The following is a 25067-nucleotide window of genomic DNA, read 5'->3' on the forward strand; positions in this document are numbered from 1 at the left end:
CATGTTTAAAATATACTGAATATCTTTTTTTTTTTAGCAAGATTATTTATTTTTTTAATTAAAGCTTTTTATTTACAAAACATATGCATGGGTAACTTTTCAACGTTGACCCTTGCAAAACCTTCTGTTCCAAATTTTCCCCTCCTTCCCTCCATCCCTTCCCCTAAATAGCAGCTAGTCCAATAAATGTTAGAATTATTGAATACTGAATTTAAATGTATTAAAATGTTAAATCCAATATATGTATAAATATTTATAGTTATCTTGCTGCACAAGAAAAATCGGATCAAGAGGGAAAAAAACACCTGAGAAAGAAAATAAAATGCAGGCAAACAACAGAAAAAGTGAAAATGCTATGTTGCGGTCCACACTCAGTTCCCACAGTCCTATCTCTGAGTGTAGATGGCTCTCTTCATAACTGAACAATTGGAACTAGTTTGAATCATCTTATTGTTGAAGAGCATCACATCCATCAGAACTAATCATCGAATAATCTTCTTGTTGCCATATATATGATCTCCTGGCTCTGTTCATTTCACTTAGCATCAGTTCATGTAACCCTCTCCAGACCTTTATGAAATCATCCTGCTGATAATTTCTTACAAAAAATATTATTCCATAACATTCATATACCATAACTTATTCAGCCATTCTCCAATTGATGGGCATCCACTCAGTTTCCAGTTCCTTGGCACTACAAAAAGGGCAGCCACAAACATTTTTGCACATGTGGGTCCCTTTCCTTCCTTTAAGATCTCTTTGGGATATAAGCCCAGTAGTAACACTGCTGGGTCAAAGGGTATACACAGTTTGGTAACTTTTTGAGTATAGTTCCAAACTGATCTCCAAAATGGTGGGATCTATTCACATTTCCACCAACAACAGTTTTCCCATATCCCCTCCAACATTCTTCATCGTTTTTCTGTCATCTTAGCAAATTGGAGAGGTGGGTAGTGGTATCTCTGAGTTGTCTTAATTTGCATTTCTCTGATCAATAGTGTTAGAGCACCTTTTCATATGACTAGAAGTAGTTTCAATTTCTTTATCTGAAAATTGTCTGTTCATAAACTTTGACCATTTATCAATTGGAGAAGGGCTTGATATTTTATGATCAATGATGACCTCTAGATCTTCTTTGGTCACAAATTCCTTCCTCCTCCACAGGTGGGAGAGGCAAACTATCCTATGTTCTTCTAATTTGTCTATAATATCATTCTTTATGTCTACATCATGAACCCATTTTGACCTTATCTTCGTATATGGTGTTATGTGTGGTCAATGTCTAGTTTCTGCCATACTAGGTTCCAATTTTCCCAAGTTTTTGTTAAATAGTGAATTCTTATCCCCAAAGCTGTAGTCTTTGGGTTTGTCAATCACTAGATTGCTATAGCTTTGACTGTTTTGTCCTGTGAACCCATCCTATTCCACTGGATCAACTAGTCTATTTCTTAGCCAGTACCAAATGGTTTTGATGACCGCTGCTTTATAATATAGTTTTAGATCTGGTCAGCTAGGCCACCTCCATTTGCCTTTTTTTTTTTTTTCATTAATTCCCTTGAAATTCTTGACTTTTTATTCTTCCAGATGAATTTTGTTGTTATTTTTTCTAGGTCAATAAAATACTTTCTTGGGAGTTTGATTGGTATAGTACTAAATAAATAGATTAGTTTAGGCAGTATTGTCATCTTTATTATATTCACTGGACCAAGAGTACTTGATATTTTTCCATTTGTTTAGATCTGACTTTATATGTGTGGAAAGTTTTTTGTAGTTGTGCTCACATAGTTCCTTGGCAGATCGATTCCCAAATATTTTATACTATCAACAGTTATTTTAAATGGAATTTTTCTTTGTATCTCTTGCTGTTGGATTTTATTAGTGACTTATAAAAATGATGATTTATGTGGATTTATTTTGTATCCTGCAACTTTACTAAAGTTGTGGGTTATTTCTAACAGTTTTTAGTTGATTCTCTAATATTCTCTAATTAGACCATCATATCATCTGCAAAGAGTGATAATTGGATTTCCTCATTACCTATTTTAATTCCTTTACTCTCTTTTTCTCCTCTTGTTGCCAAAGTTAGCATTTCTAATTCAACAGTGGGGACCTTATTTCACCCCTGATCTTATTGTGAATGGTTCCAGTTTATCTCCACTACATATGATGCTTGTTTTAAACAGATGCTACTATTTTAAGGAAGAGTCCATTTATCCCTATACTCTCTAGAGTTTTTAAAAGGAATGGATGTTGGATTTTATCAAATGATTTTTCTGCATCTATTGAGATAATCATTGTGTTGATTTGGTTATTGATATACTCAATTATGCTAATAGTTTTCCTAATATTGAACCAGCTCTGTATTCCTGATATAAATCCTACTTGATCATGGTATATTATTATGGGGATGATTTTCTGTAATCTCTTTGCTAATATTTTATTTAATATTTTTGCATCAGATCAATACAGAGAGGCTTGGAAAGACTTACATGAACTGATGCTGAGTGAAATGAGCAGAACCAGGAGATCATTATACACTTCCACAATACTGTATGAGGATGTATTCTGATGGAAGTGGATATATTCAACAAAGAGAAGATTTAACTCATATCCAATTGATCAATGATGGACAGAATCAGCTACACCCAGAGAAGGAACACTGGGAAATGAGTGTAAATTGTTTGCATTTTTGTTTTTCTTCCCAGGTTATTTTTACCTTCTGAATCAAATTCTTCCTTTGCAACAACAAAAAAAATTCGGTTCTGCACATATATATTGTATCTAGGATATACTATAACATATTTAATATGTATGAGAATGCCTGCCATCTAGGGGAAGGAGTGGAGGAAAGGAGGGGAAAATTCGGAACAGAAGAGAGTACAAAGCATAATGTTGTAAAAAAAATTATCTATGCATATGTACTGTCAAAAAAAAGTTATAATTGTAAAATTAATTTAAAAAGAAATTAAATAAAAATTAAAATTAAAAAATATTTTTTTCACTAGGGAAATTGATCTATAATTTTCTTTCTCTGGTTTAAGTATCAGTACCATGTTGGTTTCAAAAAAAAGGGTATTCTCTATTTTTTCAAATAGTTTATATAGTATTGAAGTTAATTGTTCTTTAAATGTTTGGTAGAATTCACATATAAATCCATCTGGTCCTGAGGATTTTTTCTTAGGGAGTTGATTAATAGCTTGTTCTATTTATTTTTCTTCTGTTAATCTGGGCAATGTATATTTTTATAATGTACATTTATGTACATTTATAATGTATTCCTACATTTCACTTAGGTTATCAAATTTATCGGTATAAAGAAGGGCAAAGTACCTCCTAATTATGGCTCTAATTTCCTTTTCATTGGTGGAAAGTTCTCCCTTTTCATTTTTGAGACTAACAATTTGATTTTCCTCTTTCCTTTCTCTAATCAAATTAACTAAAAATTTATCTATTTTGTTGGGGTTTTTTTTCATAAAACCAACTCTTAGTTTTATATGTTAATTCAATAGTTTTTTTTAACTTTCAATTTATTAATCTCTCCTTTCATTTTTAGAATTTAAAATTTGGTATTGGATTGTTTTTTTTTTTTTTAATTTGCTCTTTTTCTAGATTTTTTACTTGCAAGCCCAATTTCCAACTTTCTTCTCTTTCTCTATTTTATGCAAGTAAACAATTAGAAATATAAAATTTCTCCTTATTACCACTTGGATTCATCCCACAAATTTTGGTATGTTGTCTCATTGTTGTCATTCTTGGATGAAATATTTAATTGTGTCTATGATTTGCTGTTTCACCCATTCATTCTTTAGAATGAAATTATTCAATTTCCAATTACTTTTTGGTCTATTTTCCCCTGGCCAAAATTTTATTGAATTTAATTTTTATTGCATAATGATCTGAAAAAAATAGATTTATTATTTCTGCCTTTCTGCATTTTATTTTGAGGTCTTTATGTTCTAATATATGGTCAATTTTTGTATAGGTTCCATGAACTGCTAAAAAGGAAGTGTACTCCTGTCTCCATTCAATTTTCTCCAAAGATAACTAACTTTTCTAGTATTCTATTTATTTACCTCTTTAACTTCTTTCTTATTTATTTTATGGTTTGACTTATCTAGTTCAGAGAGAGCAAGGTTGAGTGCTCCCATTATTACAGTTCTGCTGTCTATTTCTTCTTGCAGCTCTCTTAATTTCTCCTTTAGGAATTTCCATGCTATACCATGCATATATATTTAGTATTGACATTTCTTCATTATCTATGGTACCCTTTAGCAAGATATAGTTTCCTTCCTTATCTCTTTTAATTAGATCAATTTTTGATTTTACTTGATCTGTAGTCAGACTGGCTACTCCTGCCTTTTTTTTTTTTTAACTTCACCTGAAGCATGATAGATTCTGCTCCAGCCTTTTACCTTTACTCTATATATATCACTCTGCTTTAAATGTGCTTCTTGTTAACAACATATTGTAGAATTCTGGCTTTTAATCCAGTCTGCTATCTACTTCTGCTTTATGAGAGACTTCATCCTATGCACATTTACAGTTAAAACTAATTCAGTATTTCCTGCCATCTTATTAACCCCAAATTATACTTTTCTCTTTCCTTTTCCCCTTTCCCTCCTCCCCAGTATTTTACTTATGAGCACCACTTGCCTCAAGCAGCCTTCTCCCTTTAGAGTCCCTCCCCTTTTCTTATACCTTTCTCCTACTATTTCTGCTTTCCTTTCTATTTAGCCTATCCCTTCTCTTTTTGCCTTTCCCCTCCCATTTTTCTATAAAGTGAGAGAATTTTCTCTGTGAAACCAAATATATCTAATATTTTCTCTTTGAGCCAAATCTGATGAGATAAGATTCACACAGTGTTCATCCCCCTCCCTTCTTTCCCTCAATTACATTAGGTTTTCTCTGCCTCTTCCTGAGATGTAATTTTCCTCATTTTACCCCCACTTTCCCCTTTTTCTGGTACAATCTCCCTTCCACCTCTAGTTTCTTTTTTATAACAGTAAAATCAAATTATACATGCACTCATAACAGAAACATAGTTCTCAAAAGTTCTTTTCTTTTTATCTTTTTATGCTTCTCTTGAGTTCTATATTTGGAAGTCAAATTTTTTTGTTTAGCTCTGATCTTTTCATCAGAAATGAATGGAATTCACCTATTTCATTGAATGTCCATCTTCCCTGAAAGAAAATGCGCAATTTAGCAGGGTAGTTTATTCTTGGCTGCATTCAAAGTTCCTTTGCCTTTCGGAATATCAGATTGTAAGAGCCCTTTAAATGGGTGGACACAGTGCATCTGGAGATTGAGGCCCAGAAGTAATTTCTGTGGATATTAGGACTGCCCTTGAGTGGGATCTTGGCCACATTGAGATAACTTCGTAATGGGTGACTCTCTCACTGATTAGCTGTGTGTGTGACCTCACAGGCCCTTTATAACCCTCTGCAGGCAGCAGTCGCTCTCTTTAACCTGGCGCTCTTCACCCTGGCTTCCTAGCCTGGGTGGCCAAGCCGAGATGGGTAGCCAAAAGAGGTAAGGATTTTGGTAGTGAACACTGGGTCTTCTGACCAGGTGTTCACTCGGGAACCAACAAGTCAGGGCATCAGTCAGGGCATTATGTGAGTAGGTATAATAAAGGCTTTTAAGATTACACGTGGCTGTTCTTGAGTGTGCTACCGGTTATTAAACTATAGATTCAAGAGATTGTGGCCAGAGACCTTTGAAGGCCTCAGAGAAGGCGAGCCGGGTAGAGTTCACACTGCAAAGGACAGTGGTCAAAGGTACTCTGTTGGGCCTACGGCAGACTAGTAATTGTAACTGCCAGGAGGGCACGTTACATCAGATTCCAGGCCCTTCAATACTTTAAGGTGGAAGCTACTAGGTCTTTAGTAATCCTTATTGTGGTTCTTTGGTATTTGAATTTTTTTTTTCTGGCTGCTTGTGATATTTTTTGTTTGGTCCAATAGTTCTGAAATTTAGCCACAATATTCCTTGGAATTTTAATTTTGGGGTCTATTTCAGGTGGTGTTCGGTGAATTCTTTCAATGGCTATTTTACCTTCTGATACTATGACATCTGGGCAGTTCTCTTTGATTATTTCCTGGAAAATCTCTTTTTTTATCATGGTTTTCTGAGTCCTATAATCCTTAGATTATCTCTCCTAAATCTCTTTTTCAGGTCAGTTGTTTTCCCAAGTAGGTATTTACTTTTTTTTTTTTTTCTATTTTTTCATTTTCTTGGTTTTGCTTAACTGATGCTTGATGCCTTGTCCAGTAATACATTTTCATTTGTTCAGTTATGATTTTTAGTGAGTTGTTTTCTTCGTTTACTTTTTTTTTAACTTCTTTTTGTCCAACTGAATTTTTAAGTGAGTTGTTTTGTTCTATGGAATTTTTTCCATTTCATAAATTCCATTTTTTAAGGAGTTATTTTCTTTTTCCATTTCACAAATTCTGTTTTTCAGTGAGCTGTTTCTTTTTACATTCACTATTTTGTAGTGAATTTTCTTCAGATAATTTCTGTGTTGACTTTTCCAAACCCTTTTGGTAAAGTTCTCATTTTCTTTCCCCATTTTTCTTCCAGCTCTCTTTTAAGATCTTTTATAGTTTCTTCTAGGAGAGCTTTGTGTGATGGAGACGAATTTATGTTAGTTTTTGGGGCTTCCTCTGGAGACAATCTGCTTTTAGTCTCTTCAAGTTTAAAATCTGTTCTTCTCTTTCACCATAAAAACTATCTATGGTCAGAGTTCTTTTTGCTTTTTTATTCTTTTTTTTTTTTTCAAGTTAAGGTCTGCTTTTAGAGCAGGGGAGATTTTCCAAGCTTCCTCTACAAGCAACAATGGCTCGTACTGCTCCAGGACTCTACACTTCCTACACTCGGTGTCTGTGTTCAGCCTGCTTGAACTTGGCTCACCTCCTTCTGTTCCTTTTTCTGGTGATCTTCAATTATCTTCTGCTGGTAATTCGTTATACTCCCATTATTCGTGGATTCTGCCATTCAGAGCTAATACAAAGGCTGGATTTGGTAATTAGTGTGAGGGTAGTAGGAGAAGGTCAGAAAGAAATGTGTGTTCTCTCTACCATCTCTTTTTAACAACAGGATTGAAGGACAACTATCAGATTTTTTCTAAAAAAATTTACAGTTTCTGTGGCCATGATTTATAATTTCTCACTCCATAATTAGCTTAAATTTTAAAGTTCTGTGAGTTCATTGGTATGAATATTAGCAAGCTATAATATAGCAAATAGTCTTTGAAAAACCCTATTGAGGCAAACTGGTGATGAGCCTCTCAATCACTAGGCCTGAACTCAAAGACCTTCCAATATGGCAGAATTATTTAGAGTTTGCCTTCTTCTGATAGAGTTTTTGAGAATCCAGGCTCACCTCCAAACCATGATAAGCATATTAGAAGAGGGTTTTCTCACAGAATTGAAAAGAAAAGAGCTTTATTTAGTATTTTTAATCAACTAGCAAGAATTTATGAAGCACCTGTCAAGGTTAGTTGGATGGCAAATGAAGAGATTCATGAGAGTTATATGTAGGAGAGAATTGGCACTGCTTCTTTAATTAATCAAGTCTTTGGAACATCAAAAGTTTTCTATAACTGGTATTATAAAACAGTATTTTGTTCAAATTATACCATTCCTCTATGGCACCCTATGTCATTTCCTAAAGCTACCACTTAGATTTACCTTTCCTCAATATGGGAACTTTATAAAAGCACCGCTCCTGTCATTTTACTGCTGTTTAAGTCTTTTTATTCCTATAATTTTCAAGATTGATTAATCTTCAAGCAGGAAATCATAATATAAGCTGGAGGAATAAGCAAATAAAGAAGAATATTACCACAAAGAGCATTTTTTGGTGATATGGGTATGCAAGACACAAGTCAGAAAAAATAATGACTAAAATACCTACAAGCAAAATCTCAAAGAAAAACACATCATGGGCAAAAAATTCAACTAGAATTCTAGAAGAGACAAAGTAAGACTGTTTTAGGAAAGTTCTAAAATGTTTTTGCCAATGAAATAAGAATGCTAGATTTAAAAAAAGAAATTAAATGAGAGCTATGGAAAAAAGAATTGGATAGAGAATTAACAGTGTGACCCAGAGAGAAGACTATGAAAACTGAGTGTGGATCACATCGTGTTTGTACTTCTTTTGTTGTTGTTTGCTTACATTTTGTTTCTTTTCTCATTTTTTTCCTTTTTGATCTGATTTTTCTTGTGTAGCATGATATTTGTAGAAATATGTATAGAAGAATTGCACATGTTTAACATAGATTACTTGCTGTCTAGAGGAGGGGGAAGGGCAAAGGAAAGAAAAATTTGGAACACAATGTTTTTCAAGGATGAGTATTGAAAATTATCCATGAAGTGGATATCTTCAACATAAAGAAGATCTAACTCACTTCCAGTTGATCAATGATGGACAGAAATAACTACACCCAGAGAAAGAACACTGGGAAGTGAATGTAAATTGTTAGCACTACTGTCTATCTACCCAGGTTACTTATACCTTCGGAATCTAATACTTAATGTGCAACAAGAAAATGGTATTTACACACATATATTGTATCTAGATTATATTGTAACATATGTAAAATGTATGGGATTGCCTGTCATCAAGGGGAGGGAGTAAAGGGAGGGAGGGGATAATTTGGAAAAATGAATATAAGGGATAATATTATATAAAAAAATTACTCATGCATATATACTGTGGAAAAAAATTCTAAATAAAATTTTAAAAAAAGAAAATTATCCATGCATATATTTTGAAAATAAAAAGCTTTAATGTAAAAAAAGAAAAGAAAAGAGAACTAACAGCTTGGCACAAAAAGGACAAAATTTTGCCAAAGACACTACCTGAAAATTAGAATGGACCAAATAGAAGCTAAAGACTCTGTAAGGCAACAAGAAATATTAAAACAAAGCCAAAATTGAAAAAGAGAATAAAATGCAAGGTTTTTTCCAAGTCAAAAAAAAAAACTGACCTAGAAAATGGATCAAGGAAGAAAAAAAATAAGAAGCATTGTACTATCAGAATGTTATAGGACCACTCCACCACCACAAGACCAAAAAAAAAAAAAAAAAGATCCCAAATATATTTCAAAATATCTTAAAGAAAACTATCCAGATCCATCAGAACTAGAAGATATAGTAGATATTGAAAGAATCTATCAGTCACTGCTGGAAGGAAATCTCAAAATGAAAACTCTACAGATATTATAACCAAAATTCAGTGTTTCTATAATAAAGAAAAAAATATTACAACCAGCCAACAAGAAAGAATTCAAGCTACAGGCAGAATCACACAAGACTTAATTGTCATCACTATACAAAGCATTGGAATATCATATTCCAGAAGGCAAAAAACAGCAAAACTGGATGCAATGCTATGTTGGAGAATGTGGGGGGAGGGAAAGAGGGAGAGAGGAAGAAAGGGTGTAAAGATGAGCCTTTTGGGAAATAAAGTATTTCTGAGAATTCCTGATTAAAAAAAATAACAGAGCTTCACAGAAATTTTGAAGTTCAAATACAGGAGTTAAGAAACATATAAAAAAGTAAACACAAACAAGGACAAGATTAAATTACTTATATTCTAATGTGGGGGCAAGATAAATGTGTATTTTCTGAACACCATCATCATCAGAGTTCATAAAGGAAATCTAATTAGAAGGAAAGCCTGGGGCTTTCTTCAACATTGAGATGATTCAAACCAGTTCCACTTGTGCAGTGATGAAGAGAGCTATTTACATCCAGAGAGAGAACCATGGGAACAGTGTGGAACACAAAATACCATTCTCACTCTTCTATTGTTATTTGCTTGCATTTTTTTTACTTTCTCAGTTTTTCTTTTTCTTCCTTCTTGATCTGATTTTTCTTATGCAACAAGATAACTGTATAAATATGTATACATATATTGGATCTAATGTGTATTTCAACATATTTAACATATATTGAACTACCTACCAGCTAGGGGAGTGGATCGGGGGAAAAGGGGAAAATTTGGAACAAAAGATTATACAAGGGTCAATGTTGGAAAAATTACCCATGCATATGGTTTGTAAATAAAAAGCTTTAATAATAATAATAAAAAGGAAAGCCTTGGAGTGATTCTGTTATGTCTTGATAATTTTAAAGGAAGAATCGAAAAGGTAGAAAAGAATATACTTGGGAGAGGTTACAAAGATGGTATGGTCTTAATTAAAATATCACATTAATATTCAAGTCTAGATTAGTACTAAGACTTTGCACATGGCTCACTGAAGCTTCTAGCTTTACCATATATTCAAAAAATGTATATGAAACATTTTTACTTTAATTCTACTTACTTCCAGTGTTGATGCTGACACTTAAAATATCTGAATGTGGGTATTCTCGAAAGTAGAACTATCCATAGTCTTGAAACTAGGAACTATCTATCAATCAATCAATCAATGAACATTTATCAAGCACTTACTATATGCCAGGCTTGCCTTAAGTCATCCCTGTCAAATTTGAGGATGCCAAAGATTGCATTCATTATAATTCATAAGATCTAGGTAAAATAAAACTCAGCTATATTTGGCTCCCTGTGACATTTTCTGAAACTAAGCCAAACTGAGCTGGTCTCTAGAAAGAAGTTTGTTCTGAGATGTGCACAAAGGTGAATTCTCCATTTGGAAGTTTACCACAGTTCTAGACCTAATTATAAAATTCAATTTTAATTATAAGCACATTATTGAATTCTGAGAAATGTCATCATGCAATTTCTTGGCTATCATTCACATTAAGTTACAAAATTATTAATCAAGTCTTAAAATTATATTCATTGAATTCACAAATCTATAGTAATATTACAGGAGAATAAAGATATAGAGTAGTTTTTCTTTATGGATATTACAGAAAGTTTTATGATAATTTGTAGCTATCATATCAACACATATCCCCAAGTATAAAGAAGATCACTTACCACTGCCACCCTGTGTTATTAATCCTTCATCTTCAAAGATGTCAAAACTCTCTTGTCGAGTCTGAGCTGTTTCAGTTTTTAACATTTCTAATGGCATTCTCAAAACGGTCAAGTTATATTGAAGGGAATGGGACAAATCATAGCTGTAACTGAAATTAGAATTTAAAAGTACTAAGAATATAGAGAGAACTTTAGAAATTTTCTCATAGTTCTGACTTCTCATATGAATTATAATTGCATAAATTATTCTGTATTTATAATTTCACTTAGAAGAATTTCTATCCAAAAATCACAACTGAAACTTAATATAATTGTTGCTAGAAAATAACTTCCCAATTGAATAAATTATAAATCCACACAATCAACAAGAACTATATTCTACATATTATGCTAAGTGCTACAGATACAAAGAAAAAGCAAAAACAGACCCTCTCGTGAAGAAACTTACATTTCTAAGGGACAGAAAACATTTACATCAAAATATGTAAGATAATGAAAATTAAATGGAAGATAACATTAGAGGCAATGGCATTAGCAGCTGTTAGTTCATGGAGAATATAAAAGGCTTCTTAGAAGAGAGAGCACTTGAGTTGAATCTTAAAAGAAGCTAGGGATTCTCAGAATCAGATCAGGAGGGGGGGGCATTCCTGGCATGGGGAACATCCAGTACAAAGACAAGAAGATATGAGATAGTGTCATCTTCAAAGAAGAATAAGTAATCCAGTATGTTTGGATCCTAGATTGTATGGAAGGAAGACAGATATAAGAAAATTGGAACAATAGAAGAAGACTAGGTTTTTAAATGTCAATCTAAAGATTTTATTTAATCCTGGAAGTAATGGCAAGCTACTATAAATTTATTCATGACATGGTCCAAATTACACTTTAGTAAAATCACTTTGACAATTAAATGGATGGACCAAAGTAAAGAGAGATTGGGACCAGGAAGACTGATTAAAAGCTACTGCAGTCCAAATGAGAGGTCCTGAAGACTTGACCTAGGATAATTGTTGGGTGAGTATCTACTATATTAGTAGGAACTATATTAATAAGCTATTATTTTGAAAGAAATTACATAATATGCATCTGAATGGATATGAAGGATGAACAGAAAGAAAAGAAGTTGACCATGATACCAAAGTCAAGAACCTGGATGATTGAGAATGTACCCTTGACAGTAATAGAGAAGTTCAAAAGTAAGAGGGTTGAGGGAGAATAGTAATGATTTCTGTTTTGGATGTGCTGAATTTGGATCAAAAAACACATAATACTAACTGAAAAACTGAAATTCACAGATTCATATGATTCAGTTAAAGGGTATATCTTAGAAAATCTACTGTCTGAACATAAGCTCTTGAGGACATGCTTTTAACAAATTAAAACTGAAGTTCTCTTTAGTATACTACCTTGTACTTGGTTATCATTCAAATATAGGGGTTAGAAGAAAGGGAGATCTAGCAACTACTATGTGCCAGTCACTATGATAAGTGCTTTAAAAAATTATCTCATTTGATCCTCACAATAACTTTTCAAAATAAGTGCTATTATCCCCATTTTATAGCTGAGGAAACTAAAACAGACAGAAGTTAACTGACTTACTAGTCACACAACTAGTAATTGTCTGAGGCCAGGTTTGAGCCCAGGTCTACTTGACTCCAAGGCCAGTGCTTTATCCATTTCACAATCTAGCTGCCTATATGTAAGCTAAATATAGTTTGATAAGGACTTCCCCACTCCCAAACAGCAATTAATTCCCAGTATGATTCTAAAGTATGGCCCAGTCATCACCCATGAGTCTGATATCCAAGGATCAACCTAAGTAAGTGTGTTAAGGAGTAACAGAGGTAGCAAATTTTCAGGGGAAGGGGAGGGAGATAGGATATTGGTTCACAGAAGTTTGGACATCTAGGTGAAGAACCATTTTAGCTGTGCCAACCTTAAAACAGACCAAAAGGAACACATGATAACACTGAGTAAACATTTTATTTTTTTAACTTGCCCATTTTTAAAATTTTAAATGTTGCTACATTAATTAATGAGTATAATAATATCAATATAGCAAAGAGATATACTAATGATATAAACTATGATATGTTTAAAAAGACCATCTGACATTCTAACAAATAACAGTTTTTCTGATGGATGGTCTTTGAATTCAGACCTTATTCTAAAGCCTGGACAAATAAAGTTTGGGTTTGGAGGCCAAGATGCTTTTTACAACAGATTTCACCATAGCAACTTTCTTTTTTCTGTAGTTCCATTCTGCTTTACTGTTAGCAGAGAATTTCAAAGTGCAACCCAGAATATTTTTATTCTCTATGTGAACTTGTTTTCAGAATACTTTTAATTATTATTCATTACATCTCACATTATTATGGTAAGTATAATAACATATAATTATGCAAGTTTCTAACATTTCTGCAGAAGGAATTATACACATTATTGTTTGGCATAATTAAATTTTTTTCTGTAATTCATGTGTAAGGCTTGATTGAGAATGGTTTTTCTTCTTCTTTGAAACCTTCATTAATACTAGGTATTACAGAATTATTCCAATAATTTCAATAGTCATATTTGGAAAAAAAAAGTCACATTTGTTCAAATAATTTTGTTTCATAGTGACAAGAGTTATTAACTTCTTAATATAACAGTAGTCATTAATTCATATTATTTAAAATAATTTTCATTAGTGGAATGATTTTCTATAGCTGGTTCTCCTTATACAAAAAATTAATTTACAAATTTAAACTAAAAGAAAAAAATAGACAACAGCTTTTATAAACATAAGGTATATTTATGTACATAAATATAAACATATTATAAATATAAGAATCAATGTTTTATAAGTCATGCTTTAAATGGGTCTAAATAAGGAATCTTAAGATAAGACCTTTTTGTACAATAGAAAATGTTTTTGTAATCATCTCCTAATATATCTGCCAGGATTTTCTAGTAACCAATTTCCTTTAGGTTCCTAATGAATTTGAATTTTGTGAGGTATTTTTTCTTTTAAGAAAAAGATTAAGAGTTATTGAGTCATTTATATTTTTTTCCTATTTAATTCTCCTTCTACAATAACAAAATAAATTTTAATTAATCTATTAACCCCATGTTAAATCCAAACTTACCTAAAATAAAAATTGCTGGATAGATCTACATTTTGAAATATTCGAAGATATCTAAAAAATATCCAAAACAAAAAGTATCAATCATTGTTTTACATTTTCATCACCCAACATTTATATGTATATGTATTTCTAATAATGATAATAATAATTCACATTTATGTAGTTCTTTAAGGTTAGAACCATGCTTTCCTCACAACAACTTATGACCTAGCGACAAAAGTTATTAAGACTTTTACCAAATGAAATTGGATTGACTTAATTTTCCACAATTTAGTTTTCTACCAGTTGAGTATTGGATTTCATGACATAAACAACTACTTCATTGCTCTCTTTTAATATTTTTTTAATGTACTCTTCACTACACTTTTGATGTGTCCTTTGGTTTTGAGGTGTACTTCAAAAACTGTTAGAAATACTGCATTGGCTATTGGTGTGAGAAAGTTAAGTATTTCAAGGATCATTGAACATGATCTGTTACCCTCATGTGCAAAGGAAAGTTCAATCAAAAACAAAAAACACTAGGAACTAATAAAGTTAGTGCTCTGCAACAGCCTAATTAATCTTAAGAAAATTAACAAAGACCTTCATAGAAACCTGGCAACTAGAGAGGTATTCTTCTACAACATACTGTAGACTTATGGAAATTAGGAAAACAACAGGAAGGAAGAACAGTTATTGTAAGTATGAAGGAAAAAATGTTTCTCATGGGCAAGATAATACAAAAACTTGAGTGCTGAAATTTGGAAAAAGATAATTTTTATTGATGAAACTTGCTTTGTTCATTCACTTCATATATATACTAAAATTATTATCAAAAGAAATCCAAGAAAAAAAAAGAAGTCCAAGTAAGTCAGTAAACATTTGGGCACCTTCATCATATAAAACAGCAACCCCTCAAAAAATCTGGTGTGACTTTTTTACTTCCACTAGTACTAGAGATTTTGTATTCATCAAGAGAAAGATGAAGTTTGATGAGTTTAATGATATGATGAGAAGCAGAATTTCTCTAGAATCATAACTATTGCCAAATGAAGGTGGAATATGGCAACATAACCTTGTACCACATAACAACATGAAAGGTTAAGAAATTTAACCTAGAGATAAACTTATATCAAAGTTCCAAGAACTTCTCTGATTTATATCCTATTAAAAACCTAAGAGATAAAGCTTTACATTTTTTTTGAAAACCTAAGTGATACATGAATACTGTGTTTTATTGCACTTCACAGATAGTGTTTTTAACAAATTAAAGATTTGTGGGATCCCCATATAAAGTTTATTGGCAACATTTTTCTAATAACATGTGATCACAATGTTATCTCTGTGTCACATTTTGGCAATTCTAACAATATTTCAGACTTTTCATTACCATACCTGTTATGATAATTTATGATCAGTGATCTTTGATGTTACTATGTAATTATTTTGAGGGTGCCACAAACCACACTTATATAAGAGAATCAACTTAAAAGTTAAATGTTGTATGCAGCAAATTTCATTGGTGTCTTATGTGAAGAAATTTCCACGGTCATCTTAAACTTGAGTAACCACTACTTTGATACATTAGCAGCCATTAACATCAAAGCAATATCCTCTACCAGCAAAAGGATTAGCATTTTTTAGTAACGCAATATTTTTTTTAAATGAGGTATATACATAGGGTTTTTTAAGACATAATACTATTGCACACTTAATGAACCATAGTCTAGTGTAAACATAATTTTAAAATGCATTGAGAAACCTAAAACCTCATGTACTAGTCTGGTACTGAATTTGCAATATCTCCAAGGTATGCCTGTATAATCACAGTTAGACTTGGAAAAATGGATTGTTCGAAAGAAATATTAAAAGAATATATATCAAAATCTTACAACTTCAATTCCAAATTGTATAAAACAAGTGATTGTACCAAAAATAGTACAGATAGCATATTAGAGGGAAATTTTAATGTGAAAAGTTATAAGATACTATGTATGATGATAATAACTAATTCTGGCACAGCTAATTTGCATATCACTTTAGGTTACAATTGTTTTAGACAAAAAAGCAATAAGTAAAGTTTCCCCATTTGACTAGTCATTTCAAATACGGAACTAAAATTGTTTTATATACTTGGATTGAAATGACAACGTGAATATTGTAATAACTCTTTATTAATAAGACTAAGTTTTATCTGCCTATTCTTATACTCAGAAAGTTATCCTTTGATTAATTTCAATCTTTACAATGTGATTTTTCCTGTGATACATTTGCTTTTTAAGTCTCAAAAGGACATTTAGCTAAATGCAACAAAATAAAACACTACTTTTAAAGTAATATATATACATAAAGCCTCATTAAATATTCCCTTTTCCCTTAATCTGTAATATCACAAGTAAAAAAAAGTTAATCACTAGTAGTTACCTAGCTTCATCAGGATGAGTAACTCGTACAGAATCATTTGGTATATATATCATATTTGTATCTTCTATCTTGTATATTGCATGTCCTCCAATATCTGCCATCTTCCTCCTTTTTGTTATTAATATGATATAATAACCTTCTAAAAATCTGACAAAACCTATTCCAAAAAAGAAGAAAATGCAATATTTAATTCTTTTATTCCTTAAGAATTGGGGAAGGGGGGAAAAGATTAAAATTCAGATATACTATTTACTATACCAAGGAGGAGCTATAATCTGAGTCAGTGGAAGAAGTATTCATTCCCAGTGAAATCACAGGTTTTTAAAGTATCAAAGTTGAAACTAAAAGAGAATTTTTTTTTAGTTTGTATCAAATAAACATGCTTAGAGAATTATAGAATCATGATATTCTAATTTAGAAATATTATTTCTTCATGATTGAAATAATACTAAAATGAGAAATTTCTTTAAGAATCACTTATTTGCCATCACTTAAATAAGATGAATCTTCTCAAGGATGGAATTCAGGAACTATAGAGATTTTGCTTTATGTTCTATTTGTAATCCATGATATACTTTGAGCAAGTCACTTTAAAAACTAAGTCTTACTCTCCTCCTTTTATAGATGATGATGCTATGATATATACCAATTTATATCACCATACAAAACTGATAATATAAAGATTCTTTTAGAATTCTACGATCCATATGGAATATATATATATATATATATGTTCATATATATGTATGTAAATATTTTGGTTTTTAAACCAATAAAAATATAAAATACTATGTGTATTTTTCTAAAATAATTTTATAATTCATAATTTTATATTTTGTATTGGCTTTCACATATACTCTACCATGTTTAAATACATCTAACAACTATAATAACAAGCAATATAGAAAGATATAAGAATTAGAAATAAAAAGATTATTATAAATTAATTAATTGTTTAAAAAGTAAAACTTACATTTTAGTTGTACAAAAGCTGAATAAAACATGACAGAAACATTTAATTGGGTTTACATAATAAAAATTATCCCAAAAGAACTTCCCTTCCCAGTTTCCTTTTAAATTTATTTATTTTTAATTAGACAATGAATTTTCCCTAAAACGAATGCTATGTGCTTGAATCATAGGTGAAATTCAACTTTGCTTTTTTAGCTCCAATCTAAGTATATCATTTGGATTTTTCCTTGATATTCCTGGAATAATGAAAGGGGAGGTAGCACAGTGAGTAGAATGGTGGGACTTGGAGTCAGTAAGACCTGACTTCAAATTTGATCTCCCTCAGATACTTATTAAGTGTATGACCTTGGACAAATCACTTAATCCTGTTAGCCACAGTTTCCTCTTCTGTAAAATGAGCTGGAGAAGGAAATGACAAAATCACTCTAGTATCTTTGCCAAAGAAACCCCAACAAGATCATGAAGAGTCAGATACAACCCAAACTATTGAACAACAAAAATGAAAAATAAATAAATTTGGGGTAAAGACCTTTTACATCACTGTAAGAATCTACACTGTGATAAGATCTGCAATTATTTTTTCTTCTTTTTTGGTTCCAATCAGCTGAAATTTCATTTAATGCAATGTTAATTTTATAGAGGAGGAAACTGAGGCCCAAAAACTTGTCTAAGATCACACAGGAAGTAAGGAGCTAAGATTTAAAACAGAACCTTTGACTCTAAATCCAGCATTCTTTCCACTGTATCAAAATGACAGTTATAATGCCAGTTATAACTACCAACAAAGAACAAAACAAGCAATTAGGTTTTTTTGTTTGTTTGTTTGGTTGGTTGTTTTGGTTTTGTTTTGTTTTGTTTTTTGCTGAGGCTGTTAGGGTTAAGTGATTTGCCCAGGGTCACACAGCTAGGAAGTGTTAAGTGTATGAGGACATATTTGAACTCAGGACTTCCTGACTTCAGGGCTGGTGCTCTATCCACTATGCCACCTAGTTGCCTCCTAATTACCTTTTTTTTTAAATAATATTTTATATTTTCCCCAGTTACATGTATCAACAATTATTAACATTTGTAGGGTGGGTTTTTTTTTTTTTTTAAGTTTTAAGCTCCAACCCTATATTACCCCCAGTATGTGCTTCCTTTATTCTTCCTCTGGTGCTGCAAAATCATGCTAAGGTACTCCAGATTTATGTTATCTAATCTAAAATGTAGCCTCACTAAAGCAAATAAATCACTTGTCTCTTCCTTAATTGCCGATCTAATTTCCCCATAGAGGCAGTTCCAAACTTTTTCTATTCTCCTCACGCCTCCTATACTAACTCACCATCCCCCATGTTCTCATTAAAAGATCTTGCCTCATATTTTTCACTATTAGTTTCCTCTATTTTCCTTTGCAGTATCTAAAGACCTCTTGGAAATACTCTCCTCTTCATTCTTTCCTGCCTCACTTCAATGAAAAAGTAGCCTTTCCTCTTGCTAAGTAAAGCCCTTCTACTTATAACCCTGATCCCATTCCTTCCTATATCTTCTAGCTGACCATCCTATCATCAATCATCCCCCCTCTATGTTCAATCCTTTCTACTGACTGATTACTCAATTGTCTATATAAACATTCCCTCATCTCTCCTATCTTTACATAATGAAGGAGCTGGTCTCTCGCCAGATGATTCCCTGTGACTCTCCTAACTGCCATCCCACCATCTAATGAAAACATAAAAAGTCAGAGATAGAAAACAGGGGTGCTGAGGTATTAAGCTAAGAGCAGAAACATGTCTATATTATATCATCCCTTTTCAAAATGGGAAGAAAGTTTGCAGAAGTAAGAGAGTGATCAAATGATGTTGACCATTGTTACTATGACTCTATTGGCCTTTAAAAAGTTTGTTGTATACAAAGAATTGTATACAATTGCCCCTCATTCCCAATATCAATCACATCTGTTTTTTCTATGCTTATAAAATTGATTTGTATCTTGCTTTAGAATGTCTTTGGCTTCACTGAGACAACCATTGACCTACTCTATTAACAGCTTCACAACCTACTAAGAAACTATTATTATATTATATTGCTCAGAAAAAAACATGACTTAGCCCAACTTTGTTGAAATTTCTCTTGTGACAATTCCTAACTCTGCCTGTATAGTTGAGGACTTCAATTTATACAGAATATGTTGAGATACCCTCACACACTCTGGCCTCATAGTTCATCATCTTCCTAGACTTCTATGATCGCCACATCTTTACTCTTCCTTATCCCCAGTCAGAGATAACCATACCTTTAATCTGACCACTAAGTATAATTTCATGATCCAGAATGCTGAAATTCCACTCTAATAACAGACTTCTAACTTCAACATGGAGGCCATCTGGTTCAATCCCCTTATTTTATGGATGAAAAAACAGATACCCAAAGAGCTTAAAGGATTTGGAAGAGGTTGAATTTTAACTGACATTAAAGATACAGAGAATAGAAAAAACAGGAAAAGAGAGGGGGTACGAAGAAAGAGAATTACAGTAATCATAGATTATAAATTTGAAGCAGGAAGGGACCTTGTAAATTACCTAATACAAGTCCCTCATTCTATAGATGACGAAACTGAAACAGTGAGGTGAAAGGGCTGAGATTTGAACTCCAATCTTTGGACTTAAAATTCACTGTTCTTTGCATGGTACAGACTGCCTCACAAAGAAAAGAAGAAAGGAAGGATGGGAGATAAAAGAGGAAATTAAGGAAAAAGAAAAGAGACAATAGATAAAAGAAGGAGAGAAGGAACTTTACAAATAATATAGTCAAACAAGCCCTGCTCATCTGCCTCTAGCAAAGAAAAGAGATCAATAAAGGAGTAGGTTGCCCCTTTTGTCTATCTACCAAGTTCCAGCTCAGCAGCCAATTAGGAAACTTTTTATCAAGACATAGCATACACCCCTAAAATCAAGCACATTCCAAAGAATGGGCCTTGAAGGCCAGTTCCTATGTTACATATTATTATGACAATAATAAATGCTAACATTTATTATTAACACTTTCATTTTCAAAATATTTTTTGATCCTCACGACACGTGTGAAGTAGGTATTTGCTGATATTATCTCTATTTCTTAGATAAGAGAGATTAAATAACTGATCTATAAACAAGATTCAAACCCAGAATTTTCTAACTCCTAGATCCAACATACTTTTCATCACATTGCCCCCAACTCTCATTCCTTTTACGCTAGTTTTTATAAGCTTAAGGGAAGAGAACATACATTTTATGACTTTGCATCCCTCAAAGTACTTAGTACACTGCTGAGCATAGAAATGACTTAATAAACATTTGTGAATGAACTAACTAGCAGAAAACACTGTTTGATTAACTATTCAAAGCCTTAGATGATGGTTTACCACACTAAAGCTGTAGGATCACTAGATGGATATTACTACAGAAGCATCATTATATTTCTATTTAAAGAAAAAAGCATTTTAAGGAAGCAGCATATTCCTTACCTACAACACCAAAAGCTGACACAGCACGAAATAACCCAGAGGAGCCTTTCTGTCCCATTTTTGTCCTGTTTCCTAGATCCAAGCGGCCAAGAAGCTCCCTTACTTCTTGTTGAGTGTAGACATGCTAAAAATAAGCAACATTTTTCAGTTGGTTGTTTAGTCATACATGCACAAAAGGTATTTAACAAACAACAGAGTTTCTCTACAAAAATAGCTAGAATACAAAGCTTCACTACATTGTCACAATTTGTTTAAATTACCAGACTCTTACATAAAATATACATATATATACATATACATATATATATATAGTTTATATAGTTACCAAAATCTTAAGTCTGTTTTCCTATGCTCTCAATATTTCTGTCCCAAAACAAGAGTACTTGAATATAAGCAACATATTTCATTTCTGTATTTAAATGACAAATATAATTGAGTTTAGCATAATTACCATAAATTCTGAAATTAACCTCACACTTTCAAATTTGTAAGAGACATACCTTATCATCAATGATAACCAAATCTTTCGGTTCAGTTCGATCAATTTTCAAGACTCGATATTTGGTTTCTGCATGATTACTCCCAACAAGGAAATATCTCTGTCAAAAACGACAACATTATCAAATATATATTAGAGTTGAAAATAAATGCATAAACATGTTTTGCTGAAGGCTAATCTTATTTAAAAAATCTGAAGGCATACAAAGTAAACCAAAATAGATTTGTTTTGAAACTCTGCTATTCTGAGTTCCTAACAAGGAATTTTTGTAAAATTCTAAAATTTTATATTACTATACTCATTTCAAGTCAGGTGTTTGTTTGTATAGTCAACAAATTGACTCAACATACTGGATGTTTCCCTCCTCCAATGAAGGAACAAACTTTTTTCTTCATTGATAAAATAACACGAAAAATTACAGTAGTTTTCTTATGTAAATATTGTTCATGACCATGAATTAAATTTAATAAAAAACAAGAGTAAGAAGGGGAAAATGTTTTTGCTCCTATGAAAATGTTTCATAGAGATTTAAGGAAATAAAATGATAACTCCAGAACTATTTCTTTAACTCTAAGAAATGAAAAGTATCATTAGTGGGAAAGTAAGGTATTATCATATACTTAGTCATGAGATGAGACTAGAAATCCATCTCTTTTCACTGCTAATTCCAGTATTATACTATACACATACAGATTCAAGCCAAGGATATCAAAGGAATTTCAAATTTCTTAGGAAGACAAAAAGCAAGAGGTTATCTCCTTTTTCTTATGCCTTCCAGTGTCTAAGATAACAAAAAACAAACAAACAAACAAAGCACTTTTGTTATTAACCACTTATGGTTGCAGGAGTTTCCCAACATACTAAATTCTGAATAAGCTTCTTTATTTAGCACCTGCCTTGCTGTTTCCATTCAAGGATGCTAGCTAATGGATAGACTTTTTTACTGCTAAGTAGAAAAAAGTCTCAAAAACATCTGTACCTCAAGGACTTCTTTGTAAAGGAATAACAAATAAATGTTCCCTATAAACACCCTATAGCCAATGGGAAGTTTAAAGAGAGAATAAGAGATTCAATAAACCAAGCAACAAGCATTTCCTAAGTACATGCTAGGCACTGTGCTAGGTCCTAAGAAAGCAGACAAATGGAAGTCTTTACCCTCAAGGAGTTAAAATTTATTGAGGAAGGAATGGGAATAGGGGATAATATACACAATTAAATATATAGATAATAGAGGAATGAGGAGGCAGAAAGGAGCAAGCATCTATTAAATACCTACAATATACAGGCATTGTGCTAAGTGCTTTTCAAAAATTATTTGATCCTAATAACAACCCTGTGAGAGTGATGCTATTTTGATCCCTATTTTACAGTTGAGGAAACTGAGGCAGAGAAAACTTAAGTGACTTGCCCAAGGTCCCACAGGCCAGAGTGTCTAAGGCCAGATATGAATTCCAGAAGATGAATTTTCCAGACTTCAAGCCCAGAACTCTATCCATTGTGCCACCTAGTGGCACAAGGGAAGCAGTAGTCAGTTAGAAGCATAACAGACTAATGAGGGGACAGAATGGTGAATGTAAATAAAATTAATGCATCCATAAAATGGAAGCATATATCAGAATGTATTAGGAACCAGAATTCAACAACATATTATTACAGGAGACAAGCCTGGAAACAGAAAAATATTTAGAGGATTAAAATAAGAGGTGGAACAGAATCTATTATGCTGCAGTTGACTAAAAAAGGCAGGGAATAGCAATCTCAGACAAAATCAAACCAAAATATAGCCATTTAAAAGGGAGGGAGGGAAGAAGGGAAGGGAGGGAAGGGAGGGAAGGGAGGGAAGGGAGGAAGGGAGGAAGGAAGGAAGGAAGGAAGGAAGGAAGGAAGGAAGGAAGGAAGGAAGGAAGGAAGGAAGGAAGGAAGGAAGGAAGGAAGGAAGGAAGGAAGGAAGGAAGGAAGGAAGGAAGGAAGGAAGGAAGGAAGGAAGGAAGGAAGGAAGGAAGGAAGGAAGGAAGGAAGGAAGGAAGGAAGGAAGGAAGGAAGGAAGGAAGGAAGGAAGGAAGGAAGGAAGGAAGGAAGGAAGGAAGGAAGGAAGGAAGGAAGGAAGGAAGGAAGGAAGGGGAAGGAAGGGGAGGGGAGGGGAGGGGAGGGGGGAGGGGGGAAGGGAAGGACTGTGAAAGTCCAAAACAGGATCATGAATTATACCCACAAAGAGCAGTACATGGATGATGAATTAGAAATGAAGATTGAGAGAAAATGGTCTAAAATATAGGAGGGAAAATAAACAAAAAAGAAATGTACCAGGAAAACCTAAAGAATTCAGTGTACTCATGAAGAGAGATGAGGTCAAAAATGTCAAAATACTGCCGAGAAAAAAAAAAGATTAAGAAGGATGAGGTTTGAAAAAGGGTCATAGGATTTGTCAATTAAGAGATCACTGGTGACTGGAGAGAGCAATTTCAGTTATGTGAAGAGGTTGGAAGCCAAATTTAAGGAAGTTGAGCAGTGAAAAGAGTGAAAATAACACAGAGACAATTTTTTCTGGGTTCTTAGGTGTGAAAAGAGCTACAAGATGATAAGTATCTTAAGGAAGTAATAGACCCCCAAGTAAAGAGATCTGAAGGACAAAAGGGACCTAAGCAAATTTGAAGGTATCAGAAAGGAACAGATTAAATATTATAGGTAGGATTTAATTGAGAGTAGACTGCCAGAGATAACAGGAAGGAATGAAATCAAGAGTCAAGGAGAGTGACTGGTCTTTATAAGAAGAAAGGACTTTTCTTAATAAGTAACTATAATAAAAAAGAAGCTTCTGAGGGATGATGGCAAAAGGATTTGAGATTTACAATAGGTGAAAAGAGTTCATGGTAAATGCCCTCTATTTTCTCCATAGAGTATGAGGTAAGGTCTGCTGAAAAGGTGGGCAAAAGAGTAGATATGAAAGATTTTAAAAGAAAAGAGAAGGTATGAATAATTTCTGTGGGAAGTGAAATATAGAATTAATTGGGTAGAAATAAAAAGATTGTTTTGCTGCATGAAGACCCAGGTGAAGTTAGAGAGCATTTTTTGTTTGTTTTGTATTGTATCTAGTGAACATGGTTGTGTGTCTTCCTCCAGCATGATTCAGCAGTAAATGAACAGGGAGGAAAGAAATGCTGCTAGTGATTCAATACAGACTAGCACAAAGAGCAAAGAGAAGACAGCCTATTGAACTGAAAATTTTTAGTTGTTCAAGGTTGGAAACTGAGGAAAGAGAAGTCAGAGTAATGGTGATGGCCTAGGAAAATACCCAGCTATGAGGGACTGTAGATCATTCTGAAAATAAATAATAGATTTAGGAGGAATTAGGAATCAGTATAAATAGAATGATAGGTAATGATCAGATAAAGAAATTTCAGAATTCTTGGTAAATGAAGTAGACATTTGTGGGTGATAAGATCAAAGGTATGTAAAATAAGAAACTGGAGCAGACTTCCAAACACAAATCTTGACAAACTCGCCAATATAAAACCTAAGAAGGAAAAAGATCCAACCTTGCCATTGATACTGCTATGGCCATAGGCAAATCCCTTATCCTCTTGGTCTCATTTTATCCATAGAATGAACAAAGGAATCAATAAGTTAGCTAATCAAT

The 25067-nt window shown here is 32.8% G+C and overlaps 1 protein-coding gene across 1 annotated transcript in view; it reads right to left on the bottom strand.

The window, feature by feature from the left end:
- Positions 1-25067, bottom strand: part of FIG4 (FIG4 phosphoinositide 5-phosphatase) — a 134049-nt gene that overhangs the window by 89743 nt on the left and 19239 nt on the right. The window contains exons 2-6 of the mRNA XM_074310123.1: positions 21435-21533; positions 20935-21058; positions 16482-16638; positions 14079-14129; positions 10951-11099 (exon numbers count right to left, since the gene is read on the bottom strand). Coding sequence (XP_074166224.1) covers positions 10951-11099; positions 14079-14129; positions 16482-16638; positions 20935-21058; positions 21435-21533 — 580 coding nt within the window. The remainder of the gene's footprint in view (positions 1-10950; positions 11100-14078; positions 14130-16481; positions 16639-20934; positions 21059-21434; positions 21534-25067) is intronic.

This window comes from Sminthopsis crassicaudata, chromosome 4, assembly GCF_048593235.1.
Source record: "Sminthopsis crassicaudata isolate SCR6 chromosome 4, ASM4859323v1, whole genome shotgun sequence".
In the NCBI taxonomy this organism is placed as follows: Eukaryota; Metazoa; Chordata; class Mammalia; order Dasyuromorphia; family Dasyuridae; genus Sminthopsis; species Sminthopsis crassicaudata.